The sequence below is a fragment of the Pituophis catenifer genome, unplaced genomic scaffold (assembly GCF_029215685.1).
Source record: "Pituophis catenifer annectens isolate HBS135680 unplaced genomic scaffold, rPitCat1.0.hap2 SCAF_3, whole genome shotgun sequence".
Lineage (NCBI taxonomy): Eukaryota > Metazoa > Chordata > Lepidosauria > Squamata > Colubridae > Pituophis > Pituophis catenifer.
In genome coordinates this window covers 100801438-100822382 of record NW_027256883.1, presented here as the reverse complement: position 1 = coordinate 100822382, position 20945 = coordinate 100801438, and the positions used below count along the sequence as shown (strand labels likewise).

General features: G+C 40.7%; 1 protein-coding gene across 1 annotated transcript in view; it reads left to right on the top strand.

The window, feature by feature from the left end:
- Positions 1-20945, top strand: part of LOC139313728 (E3 ubiquitin-protein ligase MARCHF8-like) — a 79542-nt gene that overhangs the window by 17141 nt on the left and 41456 nt on the right. Inside the window, exons 3-6 of the mRNA XM_070939168.1 lie at positions 1252-1286; positions 3042-3311; positions 4770-4950; positions 19279-19426. Coding sequence (XP_070795269.1) covers positions 1252-1286; positions 3042-3311; positions 4770-4950; positions 19279-19426 — 634 coding nt within the window. The remainder of the gene's footprint in view (positions 1-1251; positions 1287-3041; positions 3312-4769; positions 4951-19278; positions 19427-20945) is intronic.

The window sequence follows — 20945 nt, the reverse complement described above, 5'->3', positions numbered from 1 at the left end:
GAAAAATATCCATTTTTTACATATCTATATTACATATATAAATATTAATCTGTCCACATAGACCTCTTTATTTTTGATTGGTTCTGCTCCTCTGCTGGTTCCACTGTGTTCTTGTCACCAGCTACGTTGCTTCATTGGATTGGGGTCAATTTAGAATCAATACATGTCCAGAAATCCAGTGTTGGAATTTTCATAACTCTGCTAGGTGTTCCTCCTATTCTAAACAACAGTTATTTATAAGGAGTGGCAGTTCTTGCTCCCAGACATAAAGCAATCACTTTTGCCTCAATGATAATTAAGTAAATGATAATTTAATGCAAAAATAATATAGAATGTGTAAAAATTCATAACATGAAATTTTTGAGTCAGTAAGACAGTTTTTGAGTAATGCATATTAACAATTCATGTATTTCCGTCCATGATTGATTGGGAGGGGGTGGGATTATATAGGCAGTGATAATTAGCTGCTGACAATTTTCATTCAGAAACAGGAAAATGGGCTGATTCATTTTAATCTGATTGCAATTTCTGTTGTGTTATGTACCATTCTAGTGATGCTCTTGCCACTACAGTGGTGAGGTCACCTGAGTTCCTTACTTACACATTCAAGCACATGTTACAAGTGGCAGCCTGTAGAGGCAATAGAAAGAAAAGTTGCAGATGGTTGAGGGCATTTAACTTGAATAAGTGTTCTAAGATGCTAACAGTTTTTAAAAACTCAAGTACTAAAAATTAAAAAATGCAATTAAAGTACATTGAAGTGGAGAGGTAAATCTGCCTGTAAATGACTTTTTGGTTCCTGGATAACCTACTTAATTATTTCATATAATTCTTAAGTAAGATGAGAGATCAACTGAGTCCAAAGGAGCTAATCTGCAGGGTAAATTGGTTTAAGTTGTTAAAAGTAGTTTCCTTGTCAAAGATGTATTTTGTGCATGATTATTATATGGAAGCTTAAGCAGATCAGCAGAGGGGCTATTTCAGGACTTTAAAACTGCCTAGGGAAACCCCACAAACTTGTTTCCTCTGCAGATCATTGCTTTGCCTCCCAGGCAGAATTCTGTTCAAAATAAGCATCCCCAGTTTAAATGTTTTTGAGAAATAGTTTGTTTTTACTGAAATTGGGAGGGCTAACTACAGATTCCCTGGTATGAAATCAACTTAACTGATGAAATACAAAAATGTATTTTTGTTATTGTTTTTGTAGCCTGCTAACTCAACTCTTTTCCTGCTCTTTGTGGTTTTTCTCAGGCATCTGCTACACCAACCAATCAGGACATTTGCAGGTGAAATATTAACTGTGTCATTGCACTAAAACTGATGATAGTCACCGTGTCCGAAGTTATGCTATCTTACCGCTGATGATCCAGGAAATCTTGTAGGGCGAATAACAGTTGGTCTTCCAATAAGTAGCCACTTCTCTTATGTTTTCAAATTGCCATATTAAAATGTATTAGAAATCGTTGGTAACATAATATTATATTTTTGTACAATAACTAGTTTTTCCCATAACAGTAGCTCTGTAAGATGAGCTGAGAGAGAGTGCCTAACCTAGGGTCACCTTGGAAACTTCCACAGTGGACTAGAATGTGGATCTCCACAATCTAAGTCCAACACTTGTATCACTGCACCACAAAACATTTTGGATTCTACATAGCTGTTCCAACTATAGCAGAAGTGTTTTGAGCTCAAAATAGAGAGAAATATCACCAGAACATTTCTCACAAAGTTGGAACAATGAATTTGGAGCTTGAAACATGTTTCAAGTGTACTTATTTTACACATTACTATAAGCATACATAAAAATCAACAAATATAAGACGTTTTTGGTCAGGGAATACTTGATATTACAAGAATTAAAAATAAACCAAATGACTACATATACATTACTTTAATGCACATTGTGCAGGTTTCCAATATAGAGGTGGAATGGGGCAGAGGTGCATGGAGCATATTCTATGGTGGTGAGAACTGATTCTCATAAGCTTGTCTTTTTTCTCAAGAGTCCATAATAACTAGAAAAAAGCATATAGGCAGGTGTGAAATTCAGCCAGTTCTATCCGGCTGGGGCGAACTGGTAGCAGTGGCTGTGAGAGGCTCTGCCCACCTGCGCGGACATCATGATGTCGCTTTTTTTGCGACATTTTAAGCCTCTGTGCATGCGCAGAAGGCTTTGCACATGCGCGGACAACAGCGCGCGTGAGCACATTTGCAAACCAGTAAGGAAGGTAAGTGAATTTCACCTCTGCACATAGGGCAGAGTTCAACAAATCCTGTCCAGCCATGCTATGCTGTATGCACATGTTTAAATGATCTTGGCATGTAATGCATTGTAGCACATGGATTATGCCACCATATTGACTGGCCTATTTAATTCTGCCTTTTGTATGTTATTTGCCTTCTTCATACTGGCTGAAAATGTCATTTCTTCAACAAATTGTATGTACTCTTTTTAATTTTTTTGTGCTTTTATTCCATTGTTCTGCATGCAGTTCCAGTGCAGTGTGTTCTGAATGTTGGCATCCCAGTCCAGTACAATCTGCTGTTATCTTGAAAAATCTTGTCTGCCAAAATGCTCTGACTCCAGGGGCCACTGTGACAGTAATCTATCAGAATACGGTGCAGGCTTCCAAGGCAAACTCCCATGGGCATGAACGTGTCTGTTCTCTCAAGTCTAAGAATGAAAAATCCAGCCATGCTCTGAAATTCTCCAAGTCTCTTAGTGATATGGATCAGAATACAATTGACAGATATAGCTGCATGGAAAGAACATGTTCAGAAGGCAGACTTACCAAAATGCAAGAGCAGTGTTTAAGACTTAACATATGTCATAAGGAGAAGAAGCCATTCAGCTTCAGACCCTTCACTGTTAGCAATTACAGACTTTCATATTTCTGGTCACTCTCGACCAATTACTCAAGCACTTCTCTGGCTACTGATTCTCATAATGCTGTACGTATTCCTCTCCTGGAGGACAAGTATAGCAACGAAATCTCCCAGAGTAAAGATTTGTTGCAGTACCTTTTCTCTTTCTCTCATAGTTCCAAATCAAGCAGTCATGAACTGGATAACAAGTCAAGCTGTCTCCGGCCAGAGAAATCATCCAGTGGTATGGTAGAGAGCACAGGTTTCTGTTCAGATGATATGGGAGATGATGATGTCTTTGAGGACAATTCTGTGAGGCTGAAAATTACAGCACTGCGGGCACCACTCTGCTCATCTGAAAAGGATAGTGATCTAGACTGCCCTTCTCAATTGTCAGAAAATTTCCCTCCACTTTCCCCTGTTTCTGTGTCTGGAGATGTCTGCAGGTTGGTTTATGACAAACCACTTTCTCTGTCCCCTCCCAGGTCTATGGTAACTTGCTCTACTCTTCATTTTCTCAACCATTCACTTCAGTTCACACTGAGCTTTATTTTCTTCTGAACTTGTCAACTTTTTTGAATGTGCAAAGCATTTTGGTTTTTTTTCCTAATGCCATGCTAATCATGTATTTTCTTACATATGTTCCATTTATTGTATGTATACGAAAAAAGGATATCTAGAATGAAGAAGTTTTTTCTTTCTTCCTGCAAGCTTTTTTAAAATACCTATCTCTGAGAAATATGTAGTGCTTCACATCTTGGAACAACCGAGTTGCTTGTCCCTGAAACAGATTTCAATTTCCCTGGTTCCAAGCACTCTTCAGTGCATAATTGCCTTTTCATCTTTGTGCACATCTCTTTCTTTTCCAAAACAGAACCTGCCTCAGGAAACAGCCTCTCCTGTTTCAGGTTAATACTCAACCAGAACAGGTACCCTGCTTGTCTGCATCATCTCCCAGAATTCTGGGGCTCTTGAGAAAGAGAGTGGCACTGATATAAACGTTTCCACTGAAAAGGACTTCCCTTGTACCCATAATCTTTCAGAGGTCATCCATGCATCTCACGGAATTTTCTACAATGTTACTACTCAAATTTTCGTGTTTCCACAAAAATAAGACCCTGTCTTATATGTTTTTGAACCCTGAAATAAGTGCTTGGCCTTATTGCCATGTGCTCAAAAGCCTGATTGGGCTTATTATCAGGGAATGTCTTATTTTGGGGGGAACAGGGTACTGTAATTAAGGACATTTGATACGATAATGAGAAGTGCTATCCCACAATTTTGAATACCCATTGAACTTCCTCTGAAACTTCTGGTCGTGGGGATTTGTGGTTCAGTATGGAATCATAGCTATACAAAACCTGTGCCAGAATTTTGTGCAAAAAGTCTTGGGCAAAGCAAGCTGAGATTGCTGCTTTTTAGTTGCTTTTAGTGGCAGGAAGTTTATAAATGATTATCCCAGAAATTCCAAGGAAAATATTTTAAACACACTTCCATCAACATTTTAAAATGTGAAAATTCAATTTTCATGTTATTATAGATTATAATAGTGATTTAAAATAACTAATTTTCCATAACTTAAGCACATAATTGTCATTGATGAAGTGCAGCAGTAAGTAAAGCCCCGTTAGCCTTGTTGAAAAGCTAATAGCAATGTCCTTCTTTGTCCTTTCTCTTTTTTACAAATTTTTGTTTGATTGTTTTGGTCTTATAATTAGAAGCAAGAAATCAACATTTTACTTTAGTCTACTTGAATAGTTATTTCAGACTCTGAAATATGGTCACATATGATCTCAGATAATTTATTATTCTTTGATATTGTGCCTTTTTTCAAAAAGACATTTTTCTAGTTTAGACCATAGTTTTTTTCTTTCCCCTAATAAATTGCTATGTTCTTGTCATAGGATATGCCATTGTGAAGGAGATGATGAGAGCCCATTAATTACTCCCTGTCATTGTACAGGAAGCCTTAATTTTGTCCATCAAGCTTGTCTGCAGCAGTGGATCAAGAGCTCAGACACCCGTTGCTGTGAACTCTGCAAATATGAATTCATCATGGAGACCAAATTGAAACCTTTCAGAAAAGTAGGTCCTGGAATGATACTAGAGAGTCAAATATAATCATGAATTTCCTCTTTAGCACAGATTACTGCTATTTATACATTTAAAATTTGGATTACAATAGAAGAAGGTGCTGTTGTGAATCTTCACATTTAAAAAAGAATAAACCATTGTATTGTGAAGCAAAGTAGAACATTAAGAGGATCTCTGTGTTAAACTAATGCTTTTGAGTCCTAAGGATATTCTTTTTTAAAAGCATAAATGAGAGATAATAATTATCTCTGTTCATTTGAAAAGGTGACCATCTGCCCGGAAGAAAGAAGCAAGCTGAGGTGACAGTGACTGGGGGAAAAGTAAACAGAGTTTTGGGAGCAGTTGTATCTATTTCCTCCGATAAATAGCAATAGCACTTAGACTTATATACCACTTCACAGTACTTTATAGTTTTATAGAGTCAGCATATTGCCCCCAGCAATCTGGGTACTAGCTATTTTATGACTGGCCACATCACAGTTGCAGCAGTTTGTAAATTGGAAGGAGCTATTTGGGCATCAGGTCCAGCCTCTGCCTAGCGTAGATAATATCTGAGAGATAATCTTCTAGCCCTTGCTAGAGCAACAGAGAGAGCACCCACTGTTTTTTACAGTAGTTGTTAACAGACAGTTATAATAGCTAAAATGTTTTTCTCAGTGTCAGAGTTTTCTGCTTGTAGTGAAAATCTTTTATTTCATGTCCTGAGGCAGGAATGAAAAAGGATAATTACTAAATCATTTATATGTGTCATCATTTCTCTGCATATGAATGAAGTTATTTTTTCACAACTTCTTTTTCCAAGACTATGATTGATAAGAAACAATCATACCAGATGAATATTAACTATGATTAATAGAGCTTTGACTCTTACAATTAGCCTTTCATGATAGCTTTAAGGTATATTAATAAATATATGCACATATTATGTGAATTCTGCATTGCTAGATTGTTATTTATTTCTAATTTGCATTTCTAAAGTTGCCACAAATCATTGGTGAGACCACTGTTCCACAGATAGCCGGATGTGAGTCTCTTTTTGTGAGGTGGGGTCGTGGAGTACAGATGGGCTTGTTGATCACGTACCTGGCTCTCTGCCGCGTGGCAACAGCCCTGCTCGAGCTGCTCAACGTCATAGCTGAGGTGGCGGTTGGTACCCCCAGACTTTTAGTCATGGGGGATTTCAACCTGCCATCTGTCGGCGAAACGTCTGAGGTGGCTTGGGAGTTCATGGCTTCCATGACGGCCATGGACCTTACTCAGTTAATTTATGACCCCACTCATGGGTGGACACACTCTGGACTTAGTTTTTGTCTCTGGTCAGTGGTCGAGTGGCCTTGATACAGGGGATATAGTCATCGAACCCTTGTCATGGTCTGACCACTCGCTCCTTCGACTGGACTTTCTAACCGCTGCACCCCGCTGCAGGGAGGCGGGACCGACCAGGTGGTTCCGCCCCAGGCGCCTGATGGACCCTGATAGGTTCCAGATGGAGCTTGGGCCATTTCCTGAGACTCTGGCTCATGACTCGGCTGAGGATCTGGTGGCCGCCTGGGATAGTGCGGCTGCCGGAGCCTTGGACCGTGTTGTGCCTTTGCGGCCTCTGACCCGGCACCGAACTCACCTAGCTCCTTGGTTCTCCGAGGAGCTTAGGGAGATGAAGCGCCGGAAAAGACGCCTGGAGAGTAGTTGGAGGACCAGCCGCTCCGAATCCGACCGAACACTGGTGAGGTCTCATATTAAGACCTACCTAGTGGCGATAAAAGTGGCGAAATCTAGCTATTTTGCCGCTCTTATCGCGTCATCAGATAATCGCCCGGCCGCCCTGTTTAGGGTGACCCGCTCCCTCCTCCATCTGGAAGCGCGGGATGACCCCTTGCAGGGCCGAGCTGAGGACTTTGTGCAGTATCTGTATGACAAAATTGCTCAGATTCGGGAAGGGCTGGCCTCTGACTGGGTATGTCCGGACGGGATGACTGAGGCAGGTCTTGAGAGTGTTATCTGGGGGGAGTTCGATCCTGTGGCTCCCGAGGACATGGACAGGGTCCTGGGACGGCTGAACGCGACCACATGTTTATTGGACCCGTGTCCCTCCTGGTTGGTACTGGCTTCCCGGGAGGTGACACGAGGCTGGCTCCAGAAGATTGTTAACGCTTCTTTGGGCGAGGGGGTCCTGCCGGCCGCTTTGAAAGAAGCGGTTGTGAGGCCCCTCCTCAAGAAGCCCTCTCTGGATCCGGCTGTTTTGGCTAACTATCGTCCAGTCTCCAACCTTGGCTTCGTTGCGAAGGTTGTTGAGAGTGTGGTAGCGCAACAGCTTCCCCGGTACCTGGATGAAACTGTCTATCTAGACCCACTCCAGTCCGGCTTCTGGCCTGGGCACAGCACGGAAACGGCATTGGTCGCGTTGGTGGATGATCTCTGGAGGGCTCGGGATAGGGGTTGCTCCTCTATCCTGGTCCTGTTAGACCTCTCAGCGGCTTTTGATACCATCGACCATGGTATCATGTTGCACCGGTTGACGGGGTTGGGGGTGGGGGGCACCGTTCTGCGGTGGTTCTCCTCCTACCTCTCTGACCGGTCGCAATCCGTGTTGACAGGGGGCAGCGGTCGACCCCGAGGCATCTTGCTTGTGGGGTGCCGCAAGGGTCGGTCCTCTCGCCCCTTCTGTTCAACATTTATGTAAAGCCGCTGGGTGAGATCATCCGTGGCTTCGGGGTGGAGTTCCATCAGTACGCTGATGACACCCAGCTGTACATCTCCACCCCAGGCCACCCCAACGATGCCCTTGAAGTGATGTCCCAGTGCCTGGAGGCCGTGCGGGCCTGGATGGGGAGAAACAGGCTCCGACTCAACCCCTCCAAGACCGAGTGGCTGTGGCTTCCAGCGTCCCGATATAGCCAGCTGACGCCATCGCTGGCTATTGGGGGCAAATTACTCACCCCCACGGAGAGGGCTCGCAACTTGGGCGTCCTCCTGGACGCACGGCTGTCTCTAGAAGATCATTTGACGGCCGTGGCCAGGGGGGCTTTTTATCAGGTTCGCCTGATACGCCAGTTGCGCCCCTTTCTAGATCGGGACTCTCTACGCACAGTCACTCAGGCACTAGTCACTTCCCGCCTGGACTACTGCAATGCTCTCTACATGGGGCTCCCCCTGGGGTGCACCCGGAGGCTCCAGCTGGTCCAGAACGCGGCCGCGCGGGGGATTATGGGGGCGACGAGGCGCTCCCATGTGACACCTCTCCTGCGCGAGCTGCACTGGCTCCCGGTGGTCTTCTGGGTGCGCTTCAAGGTGTTGGTGACCACCTTTAAAGCGCTCCATGGCTTAGGGCCGGGGTATTTACGAGACCGCCTTCTGCCACCAATAGCCTCCCACCAGCCAGTATGCTCGCACAGAGTGGGCCTCCTCAGGGTGCCGTCTGCCAGACAATGTCGGCGGGCGACCCCCAGGGGGAGAGCCTTCTCTGTGACGGCGCCCACCCTCTGGAACAACCTTCCCCCAGAGTTACGGATAATAACAGACCTCCGGATTTTTCGTCGGGCCCTGAAAACTTATTTATTTCAACTAGCTGGGCTGGCTTGAGCTAAATTTTAAATTGATTTTAAATTGGGTTGTTTTAATTACGGCCAAAATATTTAATTATTTTAATACTGTTTTTAAATTTTGTATGCTTTGTTTTTACTTAGGCTGTGCACCGCCCTGAGTCCTATTGGAGAAGGGTGGTATAGAAATTTAATTAAATAAATAAATAAATAAATAAATAAATATTAAAAAAAGGACATAGAAAGTTATGTAGCAAACTGCCCAATTTGCGCTGCCGCTAAATGCAGGCAGGGGAAAACCCCTGGTCTACTGCACCTGGTGGCCGACCCTTCAGGACCATGGCGAGAGTTATCCATGGATTTCATTGTTGAATTGCCCGAGAGTTCTGGAAATACAGTGATCTGGGTTGTCACAGATCTTTTCTCAAAACAGGCTCATTTCATCCCATGCCAAAAGATACCTACAGCTAAAGCCTTGGCTAAACTGTTTTTGGTCCACATTTACTGCTTGCATGGGACCCCACAGCGTATTATTTCGTACAGGGGGGTCCAATTCACGTCCAAGTTCTGGAAAGCGTTTTGGAATCTACTTGAGAGCGAGCAGGGACTTAGTTCTAGTCATCATCCACAGACAAATGGGACCACAGAATGAACGAACTCAGTTCTGGAACAATATCTGCAGTATTTTATTAATTACCAGCAGGACAACTGGACCGAAATACTGCCTTTTGCAAAAGTAGCCTATAATAAAGCAGTTCACACTGGCACAGGTTTTACCCCTTTCAGAGTGGCCACAGGCAAAAATTTAATGCTATGCCTGAGTTACCCTCACATGAACCAGATATACCCTCCTTGAAACAGTGGATCATTTGGCCAGTGGTCCACAAAGCCTTGAATGAAGCCAAGGCTGCCTATAAAGCACAAGCAGACAAAGAAACTGAACCTAAACCTTATAAAGTGGGGAAGAAAGTTTACCTTTCCACCAAGTTTCTAAAATCTTTGCAGCAGTCTAAAAAGTTGGGTCCTAAATATATTGGCCCTTTTCCCATCATTCATCTTATTAACACTGTCACGGTGGAATTACAACTCCCTAAGTCATTACGGCAAGTCCACCCCGTTTTCCATTGTAGCTTATTGAAGCCTGAAGTCACCTCTGATCTTCGTCCGGCTATTACCCCTGTTGTGCCCTCTATTATGGTAGAGGGTGAACAACATTTTGAGGTTCAGGAAATTCTTGACTCTAGGAAATTCCACGGGACCACTCAGTACCTGGTGGCTTGGAAACACCTCCCCTTCTCACACAATGAATGAGTTCACAAAAAACATGTGCATGCCCCTAAATTAGTACGTATATTTCATCAATTGTACCCTGACAAATTTAGTTGATTTTATGTTTCCTTTGTCTCCCCTTCCCTCTTTTGTTTTCTTTCAGGTGGACTTCCTGTTTTTCGGGGGGGGGGGGGTTGGCATGTCAGCTCCCAGATATTTATTTTTTAAAAAAATTATTTTTATAATGCAATTTATTTATTAATTTATTTATAATGCAATTTATATGCTGCCCTATCTCCAAGGACTCAGGACGGCTCACAATGGTGAAGATGCACAGTTCCTCATTAAAAGACAATATAAAATTAAAATTCCAATTTAAAACAATTTAAAATTCATTAAGAAACCCCCCCATCAGTCCAGGCTGCGGAACAACCAGGTCTTCAAATCGCGGCAGAACAAGCGAAGGTCAGGGGCCATCCGGAGCTCCAAAGGAAGTTGGTTCCAGAGGGTGGGTGTGCCCACAGAGAAAGCTCTCCCTCTGGGGGTCGCCAGCTGACACTGTCTGGCTGACGGCACCCTGAGGAGGCTCTGTCTGTGGGAACGCACCGGGCGATTGGGAATTGTCGCTGGCTGCAGGGGGTCCGACAAATATCCCGGGCCTAGGCCATGAAGGGCTTTGTAGGTAATAACCAGCACTTTAAACCTTACCCGAAGGGCAACCGGTAACCAATGCAAGTCGCGCAGGAGGGGTGTAACATGGGAGTGTCTGGATGCTCCCATCACAACCCGCACGGCTGCATTCTGCACCAGCTGAAGCCTTTGAGTGGTTTTCAAGGGCAGCCCTAGGTAGAGAGCGTTGCAGTAGTCAAGCCTGGAGGTGACCAGCGCATGAGTAACGGTGCGTAGGGCATCTTGGTCCAAGTAAGGGCGCAACTGGCGCACAAGGCGGACCTGGGCAAATGCCCCCATGGTCACGGTCGTTACATGATCTTCCAGAGACAACCGTGAATCCAGGAGGACACCCAAGTTGCGAGCCCTATCCATAGGGGGTAACACCTCACCCCTGATGGTCAATGATGGAATATCTCTTTTTTTTTATTGAAAAGTTTTATAAAAGATACAAACATTTTCTCCCCCCTCCCCCTCCCACCCCCCTTGCCCACCCATCCACCCTTTCCCTCTCCCCCTTCCCCCCATCCCCCTCCCTAGACTTCCCAGAACAAGCACAGGGTATAGCATTCACAAACATAAAACTAAAATATGCTAACAATTTGTTGACTTCAAATTCTCCCTAGGTCTTTAACTCCTTATAATTCGAAACACTATAAACATAAACTAAAAAATTAAGAATGTTTCATTCATAAGCTATATGAAACTTCTTAGTCTGATATTTGTTTTGAATATAGTCAATCCATCTTTTCCATTCCGATATATATCTTTCGTTTGAGTGGTCTTTGAGGTATGATGAAATTTTTGCCATCTCTGCCAGAGGCGCAACTTTTAATGTCCATTCCTCAATAGTAGGTGCATCTTCCTTCTTCCAATACTGTGCCACCAGTAACCTGGCTGCTGTTATTAAATTTAAAACCAACTTAGTCTCTATTACAGTACAATCCGTAACTATTCCCAACAAAAAAAAACCTGTGGTGTAAATTTAATTTTTTTCTTTAAAATATTTTGAATAATCCACCATATTTTTATCCAAAAAGCCTTAATTTTTTTACATGTCCACCATATATGAAAATACATAGCATCTTCACTCACATCGCCAACATTTAGGTTTTAAATTTGGATACATACAGGCTAGTTTTTTTTGATCTAAATGCCATCTATAAAACATTTTATAAAAGTTCTCTCTTAAATTTTTGGGCTTGTGTAAATCTTACATTTCTAACCCATATCTTTTCCCATGTTTCCATCATTATTGATTCTCCTATATTTTGTGCCCACTTTATCATACAATCCTTGACTAGCTCTGTTTCTGAATCTATTTCCACTAATGCTTTGTACAACCTTTTTATATGCATTTGACTTTTGTCTCTTATTTGTTTTATCAAATTCTCATCCTGTTGCAAAATACCAGGTTTTTGATCTTCTCTCCATCTGGCCTGCAGCAGTCCATATTGAAACCAAGTTCTAATTATTCCTTCCTCTCTTAATTGTTCCATAGATTTTAATTGTAATCTCACTCCTTCTTTATAGAGGAGTTCCTTGTATGTAATCCTATCTTGTTTCTGCTCCACATTTATATTCTCTATCGCGTGTCTGGGTACTGTCCATATTGGTAACTTATCGTTTAATTTGTATTGATACTTTTTCCAGACACGCAATAAAGCATTCCTAAATATATGACTTTTAAAAGTCTTATCTACTTTCTTATCATACAATAAATAAGCATGCCAGCCGTAGACCAGACCATATCCTTCAATATTTAATATCCTTTCCTCTGTTAAATTTATCCAGTCAGTAATTGCTGAGAGGGCAGCGGCTTCGTAATACAATCTTAAATTGGGCATTTTAAGACCTCCTCTTTCTCGTGTATCTTGCATTATCTTTTGATTTACTCGCAATTTCTTCCCTGCCCAAACAAACTTATTTATGCCCTTCTGCCATTCCTTCAAGTTTTCATCTTTTTTAAGTATAGGTATCATTTTATGAATGATAAACAACAATGGTGGAACAACAAACCCTGTTGTTCCGCCAGGCTGGGCTATCAACATAACAATTTTAAATTGGGTTTTAAATTCCTGGGGTTTTAAATTGAGCCGAATTCATTTAATAATTTTAAATTATTTTAACTGATGTTGTCTTGTGTTTTTAAAAGGCTGTACACCGCCCTGAGTCCTTCGGGAGAAGGGTGGTATAGAAATAAAATTATTCTTTTTTTTTTTTTTAATTTGATTTATATGCCGCCCTTCTCCGAAGACTCAGGGCAGCTTACAATGTCCTCAGCAATAGCCTTCATCCTTTTGTATATTTATACAAAGTCAGCTTATTGCCCCCACAACTGGGTCCTCAATTTACCTACCTTAGAAAGGATGGAAGGCTGAGTCAACCTTGAGCCTTGGCGAGATTCGAACCCTGCAGTAATTGCAGGCAGCTGGTCTTAATAACCAGCTTAATAACAGGGTGCCTTAAACCCCTGTACTACCAAGGCTCTTATTCTTATTCTTATTTGAATAAGAAATAAAAACCTTGGTAAAACATTCATTTTTACTGCAGCTATCCTTCCCAGCAAAGACAGTTGTAATTTTCTCCAGTTTTCCATCTCTTTCTGTATTTTTTGCCACAACGGTTCATAATTATGCTGATATAGTTTCATATTTGTAGTCATAATATAGACCCCTAAATATTTAACCTTCTTTACTATCTCAAATCCTGTTACCCTTTCTATCTCTTCTCTTTGGCTTCTAGTCATATTTTAAGCTATTATCTTTGTTTTGGCTGTATTTATTTTAAAACCAGATACTTGTCCATATAGATTAATTATATCCATCAAGGCTGTAATCGATTGTGCTGGTTGGGCTAGGGTAACAACCAGGTCATCCGCAAATGCTCGTAGCTTATACTCATACTGTCTAATTTTAATTCCCTTTATTGTATCTGTCCCACGTATTTTACTCAGTAAGATTTCCAGCATCAAAATAAACAATAATGGAGACAAGGGACAACCTTACCTTGTTCCTTTTTCTATATTAAAAATATCTGTTAAACCACCATTAATTATTATTTGCGCTGTTTGTTTCTGTTATATTGCCTTAATAGATTGTATAAAATATTCTCCAAGTTGCATCCTTTCTGTTAATTTCAATAAAAAATGCCAATTCAATCTATCAAAGGCTTTCTCAGTATCCAAAAATACTAGCACTGCGGGGACCTGGTTGTTCCTCCCCAAATACTCTAGTAAGTTGACAATTTGCCTTACATTGCTTTTCATTTGTCTACCATTTATAAAACCAGTTTGATCATGGTGAATCATTTGCTGCATAACTGTCATTAATCTATTTGCTAATATTTTAGCAAAAATCTTGTAATCTGTATTTAAAAGTGAAATTGGCCTATAGTTTTTTGGATCTGTATGATCTTGACCCTCTTTTGGGATCAAAGAAATAAAAGCTATCTTCCAAGTTGGAGGTACCTCTCCTCCCTGTTGTATATTGTTAAATAATTCCTTCAGTGGTTCCACCATTTCCTCCTGTAAACTTTTATAATAAACAGCTGTCAAACCGTCTGTCCCAGGAGCTTTACCCACTTTCAACTGCTTAATTGCAAACAGAATTTCCTCGGAAGTTATCAATTGATTTAAACTATTCCTCTGCTCTTTTGAAGTCGTATAAATGTTCTCTTTCTGCAAATATCTATCTATATCTGTGTCTTGAATTTTATCACCAGTATACAGCTTTGAGTAGAACTCTAAAAAAGATTTTTTAATCAATTCTTGTTCATAAACCACTTTACCCTTGTATTTTATTTTCTCTATAGTCCTTGATTTCTGCTTTTTCCTTAACAAATATGCTAACCACCTGCCAGGTTTATTAGCATTACAAAAAGTATTATGTTTAGCATATTTTAAATTAGTTGCCACTTGATCTGCTATTAACATATTAAATTGACCTTTCAGTAAATTAATTGCCTCTTTAATTTTCTTATCTGTTGGATTAACTATCAAAGCTCTTTCTTGTTTTTTAATCTCTTCTTCTAATTCCTTTCTTTTTCCCCGTTTCTTTTTATATTTATTATTCAAATATATCAAAATACCTCGCATATATGCTTTACTTGCATCCCACACTATTTCCATAGATGTACCCTTTTGCATATTCATAACAAAAAATTTTTTTACACTCTTACATTTTCTTCATATCTAAACAAATTATCATTTAACCTCCAGGACCTTCTAAGCCCCTTTCCATACTCCAGTTCCATCCAGACTGGACTATGGTCTGTCAATGTTCTCGAACAAATCTTCGTACTCTTCACCCTAGAAAAGAGGTCGTTAGTAATTAGTATAAAATCAATCCTTGAAAAGGATTGATGTCTATCCGAAAAGAAAGTAAAGTCTTTTTCTTCTGGGTTTCTTTCACGCCAAATATCCCTCAACTCCCAATCATCCATCATCTTCAAAAACGATTTGGGCAATCTTGCTCTTGTTAAAACATTTTGCTTAGGTCCCTTCTTGTCCTTTTTAACATCTAAAACACCATTCCAATCACCCAGTAGGATACAAGTTTTGTATCCCCATTGTGTCAACTTTGAGTGTAAAAGATTATAAAACTTTTCCTGTTGTTGGTTCAGGGCATATACTCCAATTAAAAGTAATTTTTCTCCTTTTATTAAAAGTTCAATCGCTAAAAATCTTCCTTGATTATTAAGTCTCTCTTCAAATATATAACTATACCGTTTTTCTTTTCTGGTGCTGCCGCTACATAATGTGTTCCTAGTCTTGTGTTTGTTAAATATTTTTGATCTTGTATCCTAATATGAGTCTCTTGTAAACAAATTACATCATTTTTAAATTGTTTAAGATAATGAAATATTTTCCTCCTCTTCTGTGGAGAATTCAAACCATTGACATTCCAAGTTAGAAATCTAGTTCCCATCTTTGGGCCTCTGAAGCATTTGGAGCATTCGCTGATGATCTTGCCTCATTTGACCTTTAGGTCTGGCTCCTCCCACTGCTTCTGTTTTTGTAATTCCTTGAGTTGCCATCTGGAGTTGTTGCAGTCTTAATTCTTCCTTACGTTTAGCTGTTGCTGCTCTGGTCTGTCTTTGATCCTTTGGTTCTTCTGATATATCAATTAATTCCAAATCTTGAACAGCAATCTGAATTTGTAGCAAATCTTCTTGACTGGTCGAGGCTCTCCCCTGAACTATTGTCATCAGCTCTTCTCTTTCTCCTTCCATTACTTCCTTCTTTCTTTTAACTTCTGGTGATTTTGGTGGTCCAGCCTTTAACACATTGGCATAAAAATCTCTTGCTTTCCATACTGTATTAAGCCAATATCTCTCACCCGAATAGTTCACCACTAGGCCGGCTGGCACTTCCCAGCTATACTGTATTTGGCGTTTTCTCAGTTCATCCACCAGAAAAGCATACTCCCTTCTGGCTCTCAACATTTGGGGGGGGATTTCTTTCATTGTCATCACCTCCTGGCCTTCCACTTGAAGCTTATTTTTAAAGGTAGCCTGTAAAATTTCATTGCGTAGTCTCCTTGTGGTAAAATATATTACAATGTCTCTTGGTAAATTTTTCTGTCTAGCCACCCACGAATTGACACGATATATCTTGTCAATCTGCCAGCCTAACTCCACTTTCTGCTCCCCCAACATCTGTGCCAATGCCTCTGACATCATCTCTTTCAAATTCTCTTGTTTGTTCTCCTTCACCCCTCTTATTCTTAGAGCAAATTCCATATCTCTGTATTGAATCACTGTTACATCAGCTTCAGCCCTTTCAATTTTATTCTGAGTCTCTCCTAATTTATTATCCAAAATTTCTGTAGATTGCTTAATTTCTTCAACTTTATCATCCAAAATTTCATTGTGACCTGCCAAACCTTTAAATGCCAGTATTATATCATCCTTAATTTCCTGATTCCGAACTGCAATCTCATCTGGAACAGACTGTATTTTTTCATTAGTTTCATTAATTTTTTGATTAATCACAGTAGCAATTTTATCCTGTGTAGCTTTTAGGGCTTCTTGTATCATTTCAAACGTTAAAATCTGTGGATCTGTTGGGGGAACAGAGGCTTGCATTCTAGAAGTGTGGGCTGGAGAGCTTCCGGCACTCCCAGTTCCTTTAATAGGAACAGTCTTTACAGGTTTTGAGGCCATTTTTCAGTTTAAGTTAATTTTTGTATTTTAATCAGAAGCCAAAAAGAAGAGTTCAACAAAGTCAAAAATTTTCCCAGTCTTAAATTAGTATCATAAAATCCTCCTTCTCTCAGTACAAAAGTTCTTTCAAGCAAGAGGCTACCAGCGAAACGAAACTTTCCTTTAACTTTCACTTTCCACGCCCTTTCAAGCCTCAATCGCCATATTGTTACAAATTTGCTAAATTGTTATTTCCAAAGGAGGTAAGAAACATTGGAGTTAAGTTTAGATACTTGCAGTCTGACTTCTCCTGGCTTGTTCTGCCTGTAGCAATTTAGGATGTTGGAAATCCCTTCATTTGTTATTGGCAGAATTGGTCGCGGCGTCTTGCTCCGCTAAATAGCAGAGTCGTCCCAGGTCCTGAGCAGATTGACAGGCTTCTAGGGAGCTTTCACCCTTCGCGCCCCAGAACTTTTCCTAGGGCACTTGGGGAGCTCTACCTTCACCTGTCGGCTCTTCTCTCTCCCCTTTGCCCGGGGAGAAAGTTTCCAAGCCGCCAGACAGCTGTTTTTTGGCTATTCTGGCGGCTTTTACGATGCCGGGGATCGGGAGCTCATGGAGGAGCGTCTGCGACGCGTGCGGAGCCAACCGGAATATCTCGATCAGACCAAGATGCCGGTACCCACAGCCACTCAGTCTTGGCGGGGTTGAGTCGGAGCCTGTTCCTCCCCATCCAGGTCCGTACCGCTTCCAGGCAGCGGGACATCATGTCAAGGGCATCACTGGGCTGGTTTGGGGTGCATATAAAAAGCTGGGTATCATCAGCGTACTGATGATACCGCACCCCAAAACCATGGATGATCTTCCCAAGCGGCCTCATATATATGTTGAACAAGAGAGGCGAGAGGACCGACCCTTGGGGCACCCCACAAGTGAGGGACCTCATAGGTGACCTCTGCCCCCCATTTTATTGAATTTTTACAATTAAACAATCATTATTCAACTCTTGTGCATGACTGTGACCATTTACATATCATCACGCTAGTATTCATCTATACTCTATATATTTTTATTAAATCTACATTCTATTGTTTTCCTTTTTTTCTATTTTCGATCCAATTATACCATTTCTCCCATATTACGTAAAAATCCGAGTCCATCAATCCTTTCAATTCAAGTGTCATTTGATCCATCTTGGCACAATCCAATATCTTTCTAATTATTAAATCATCAGAGGGTATATTTGAGCTTCTCCAACATTGCGCAAAGGCCAATCTTGCTGCAGTTATCATGTGTAGAATAATATATGTTGGGGGTTTTTTCGTATTATCTTTTCATTATTCCTAGAACAGTATTCTATCTGGAAGCCTTTTACTTCTTGTATCCAACTATGTATTTTCATCCAATATTTTTTTGTTTCGGAGCATAACCACCATGTATGAAAGAAGGTATCTTGCTTTTGTCCACATTTCCAAAAATTGGGATTTAAATTTGGATATATTTTTGCCAATCTAGAAGGTGCCAAATACCAACGGTAAAGCATTTTATATTGATTTTCTTTATATTTTGCCGACCTAGTTAGTTTATAATTTGTATTTCCAATCCTCTAATTCAATATTGTGCCCAACATTTTTTGCCCAGGCTATCATAGTTCCCTTTACTATGTCTTCGGCTCTATCAAATTCTAGTAAATAGTTATAAATTTTGGTTATTAATTTTTCATCCGGGCCAATTAATATTTTATCCAGTTGTTGTGGCTGTATTTCAATTCCATATTAATCTTTATCTTTTGAATATCGTGATATTGATTGCAAATATGGCCACCAGTCTATTTTTATTCCCTGTTCTTCCAATTCTTGCCTATTTTTTTAAATTCCCCTGCCTGTCCAGAATTTAATTGTATTTGGCCATTTTGCTTATATCTAAGGTATTGGGATGAATCATTGCTTCCATCGTTGAGACCCAGCTAGGAATTTTCATATAATGTTTTTTTCTTAATTTCTTGCCATACTTGCATTAGAGCTTCTTATATTTTATGTTGAAAAAAATATAAATGAGATTTATTCTCTCTGTCCCATAAGAAGGCATGCCATCCAGGTCCCAGATATTTCTACAGGGATGCTGGCATTTTGGGGGGAGTAAGGGGGGAAGAATGGAGTGGTCTGTATATGAAGTTTCTGTTTCTGTTTCTTGCATTACTGTATTAATCTTTATATGAAGTCTCTGTTTCTATTTCTCTGCAATGATGTAGTGTGGGAGGGGTTTGGTTAGCATTGTTTTAAATAGCTGGTTTTAAATGAGAAGTTTCAATTCTTGCCTAGATCTCTTGTTATCACAAACCTTCCAATAAAAGCTCCTTTTGGAACCATTGCAGTTTCAAGAGTCCTGCTTTCTTAGGAAGATCGGAGAGGCAAGACCTTATAATTAGCGTCTTTTAAATCTTTGAAGAAATGCAGATGACAGGCATTATGACAGAGAACGCATGCTACCAGAGTGCCCTCAGATGCTGTTGGTTGATGAAGGACTTAACATAATACAGAACAGTGTATCATATCCATATGTAAGCTGTGTGTGCTTGCTTGATCATCTGCCATCAGGGTCAAATTCAATAAAATAAAGGTTTCTGACTAGACAGCAAATATCACTTTATTCTTTGACAACAAAACTGAATACTTCTATTTTCTGGATTTCTTCTTAGTGGGAGAAACTGCAGATGACAGGCAGTGAGCAAAGAAAGATCATATGCTCTGTAACTTTCCATATCATTGCTATCACTTGTGTGGTATGGTCACTCTATGTCCTCATAGACCGGACTGCTGAAGAAATTAAACATGGAGAATCCACGGGTATGTTACTTTATTTTCTTTCTAACAAAAGGGGATGCTTGCATCATGACAAATTGCCCAAAATCAGAGAAACATTTTTTATATGTTATGCTTGCTTTTATCAAAATTGCTTTATGTGGATTATATGGTATTCCTTTAATGAAAATGATGTATCTCTGTTTTTTCTTGCTGTTACTATTTTTATTTTGCCACTTGGTTCTTTCGTTTTGAAATTATGTAATATTACTTTCAGTGTTAATTATCAAACTACAGTAGGACTTGCTCTTCTCCCCCTTTGCCATGGCAATTTGGACACACACTGAATTTACTCAACTTTGGAGCAGATTAAGACAGATTAAGGAACAGCAGATCATAAGAGAAATGTTCACCAATACTTTCAGTTCTATTGACAAAAAATAGTACTGTGTTTCTCCAAAAAGAATGCCGGGTCTTATTTTCTTTTGACCCCCGGAAAAACGGCCAGGCCTTCTTTTTGGAGGGTTCTAATTATTGACTCACCTCGCAGTGGTAGCACCAACAGCCCTGCCCAGCAGGAGCCCGCTGCTGGCCCACTTCTTCTGCAGCCACTTGCCGCCACTTGCACGTATTGCCCCGGCCTCTGTTTCACCTTCAGATCCTTGCCGGAAAGCATCCACAGCTGATAACAGAGCTCCGGATCGATCTGGAGCTCTGTTATCGACTGCAGATACCTTCTGAAAAGCTCTCTGCAGCCGATAATAAGAGCTCTGGACTGATCTGGACCTCTGTTATCAGCTGCAGATATCAGATGCCAACAGGCATCTGAAGGCAAAACCGAGGCCAGGGCGATGGGTGCAAGTGGTGGCAAGCGGCTGCAGAAAAAGGTGAGGCAGGGTGTGCGAGGTCTGGTAAGTAGGGCAGCTCCACCACCTCTCATCTCCACCCTAGCTTATTTTTTACCTGTGTACCTCACCCCACCCCCTGCATCTGGGGCTAATTTTGTAGGTGGGGCTTAATTTGATCACATGCACTCAAAAACGTGATAGTGTGCTGCTTTTCAGGGTATATCATCTTTTTGGAGAAACACGGCAGTTACAAGCTATTTTGTCACATAATTTGTCACTAAGTCTGAAGTTGCTTGATTAACGTAGTATGGTTTGGTATGGTATATTCTCTTCCTCAGTGAGAAAGGCTAATTCTTCCTCTCACCATTCAGACTGAACCTTTTTCTTCCCACTCAACTAATAATTTGGAAGAAGAGAAAAACCTAAAGCTACAGCACACGTGCCCCCAAAATAGTAAAAAGATCCCATCCCTCTTGTTCTCTGCATAGTTGTTTTTTGACTCATGTGGCAATTAAAGGCCAAGTTATTTCTCAGGACTTGTGTATGTTTACCTCAAAAAGAATCCAACAGTTAAGTCTGATTTTCTGATCAGACATGCAAAATCTGTGCCAAAATATGAGGGGATGGCAGGGAAAATGTTTTTTGCAGCTTCTATTGTTGGTGTAAAACATACATACCTGGATAAAATTTAATTGGAGCTGTCCAACTTAATCTAG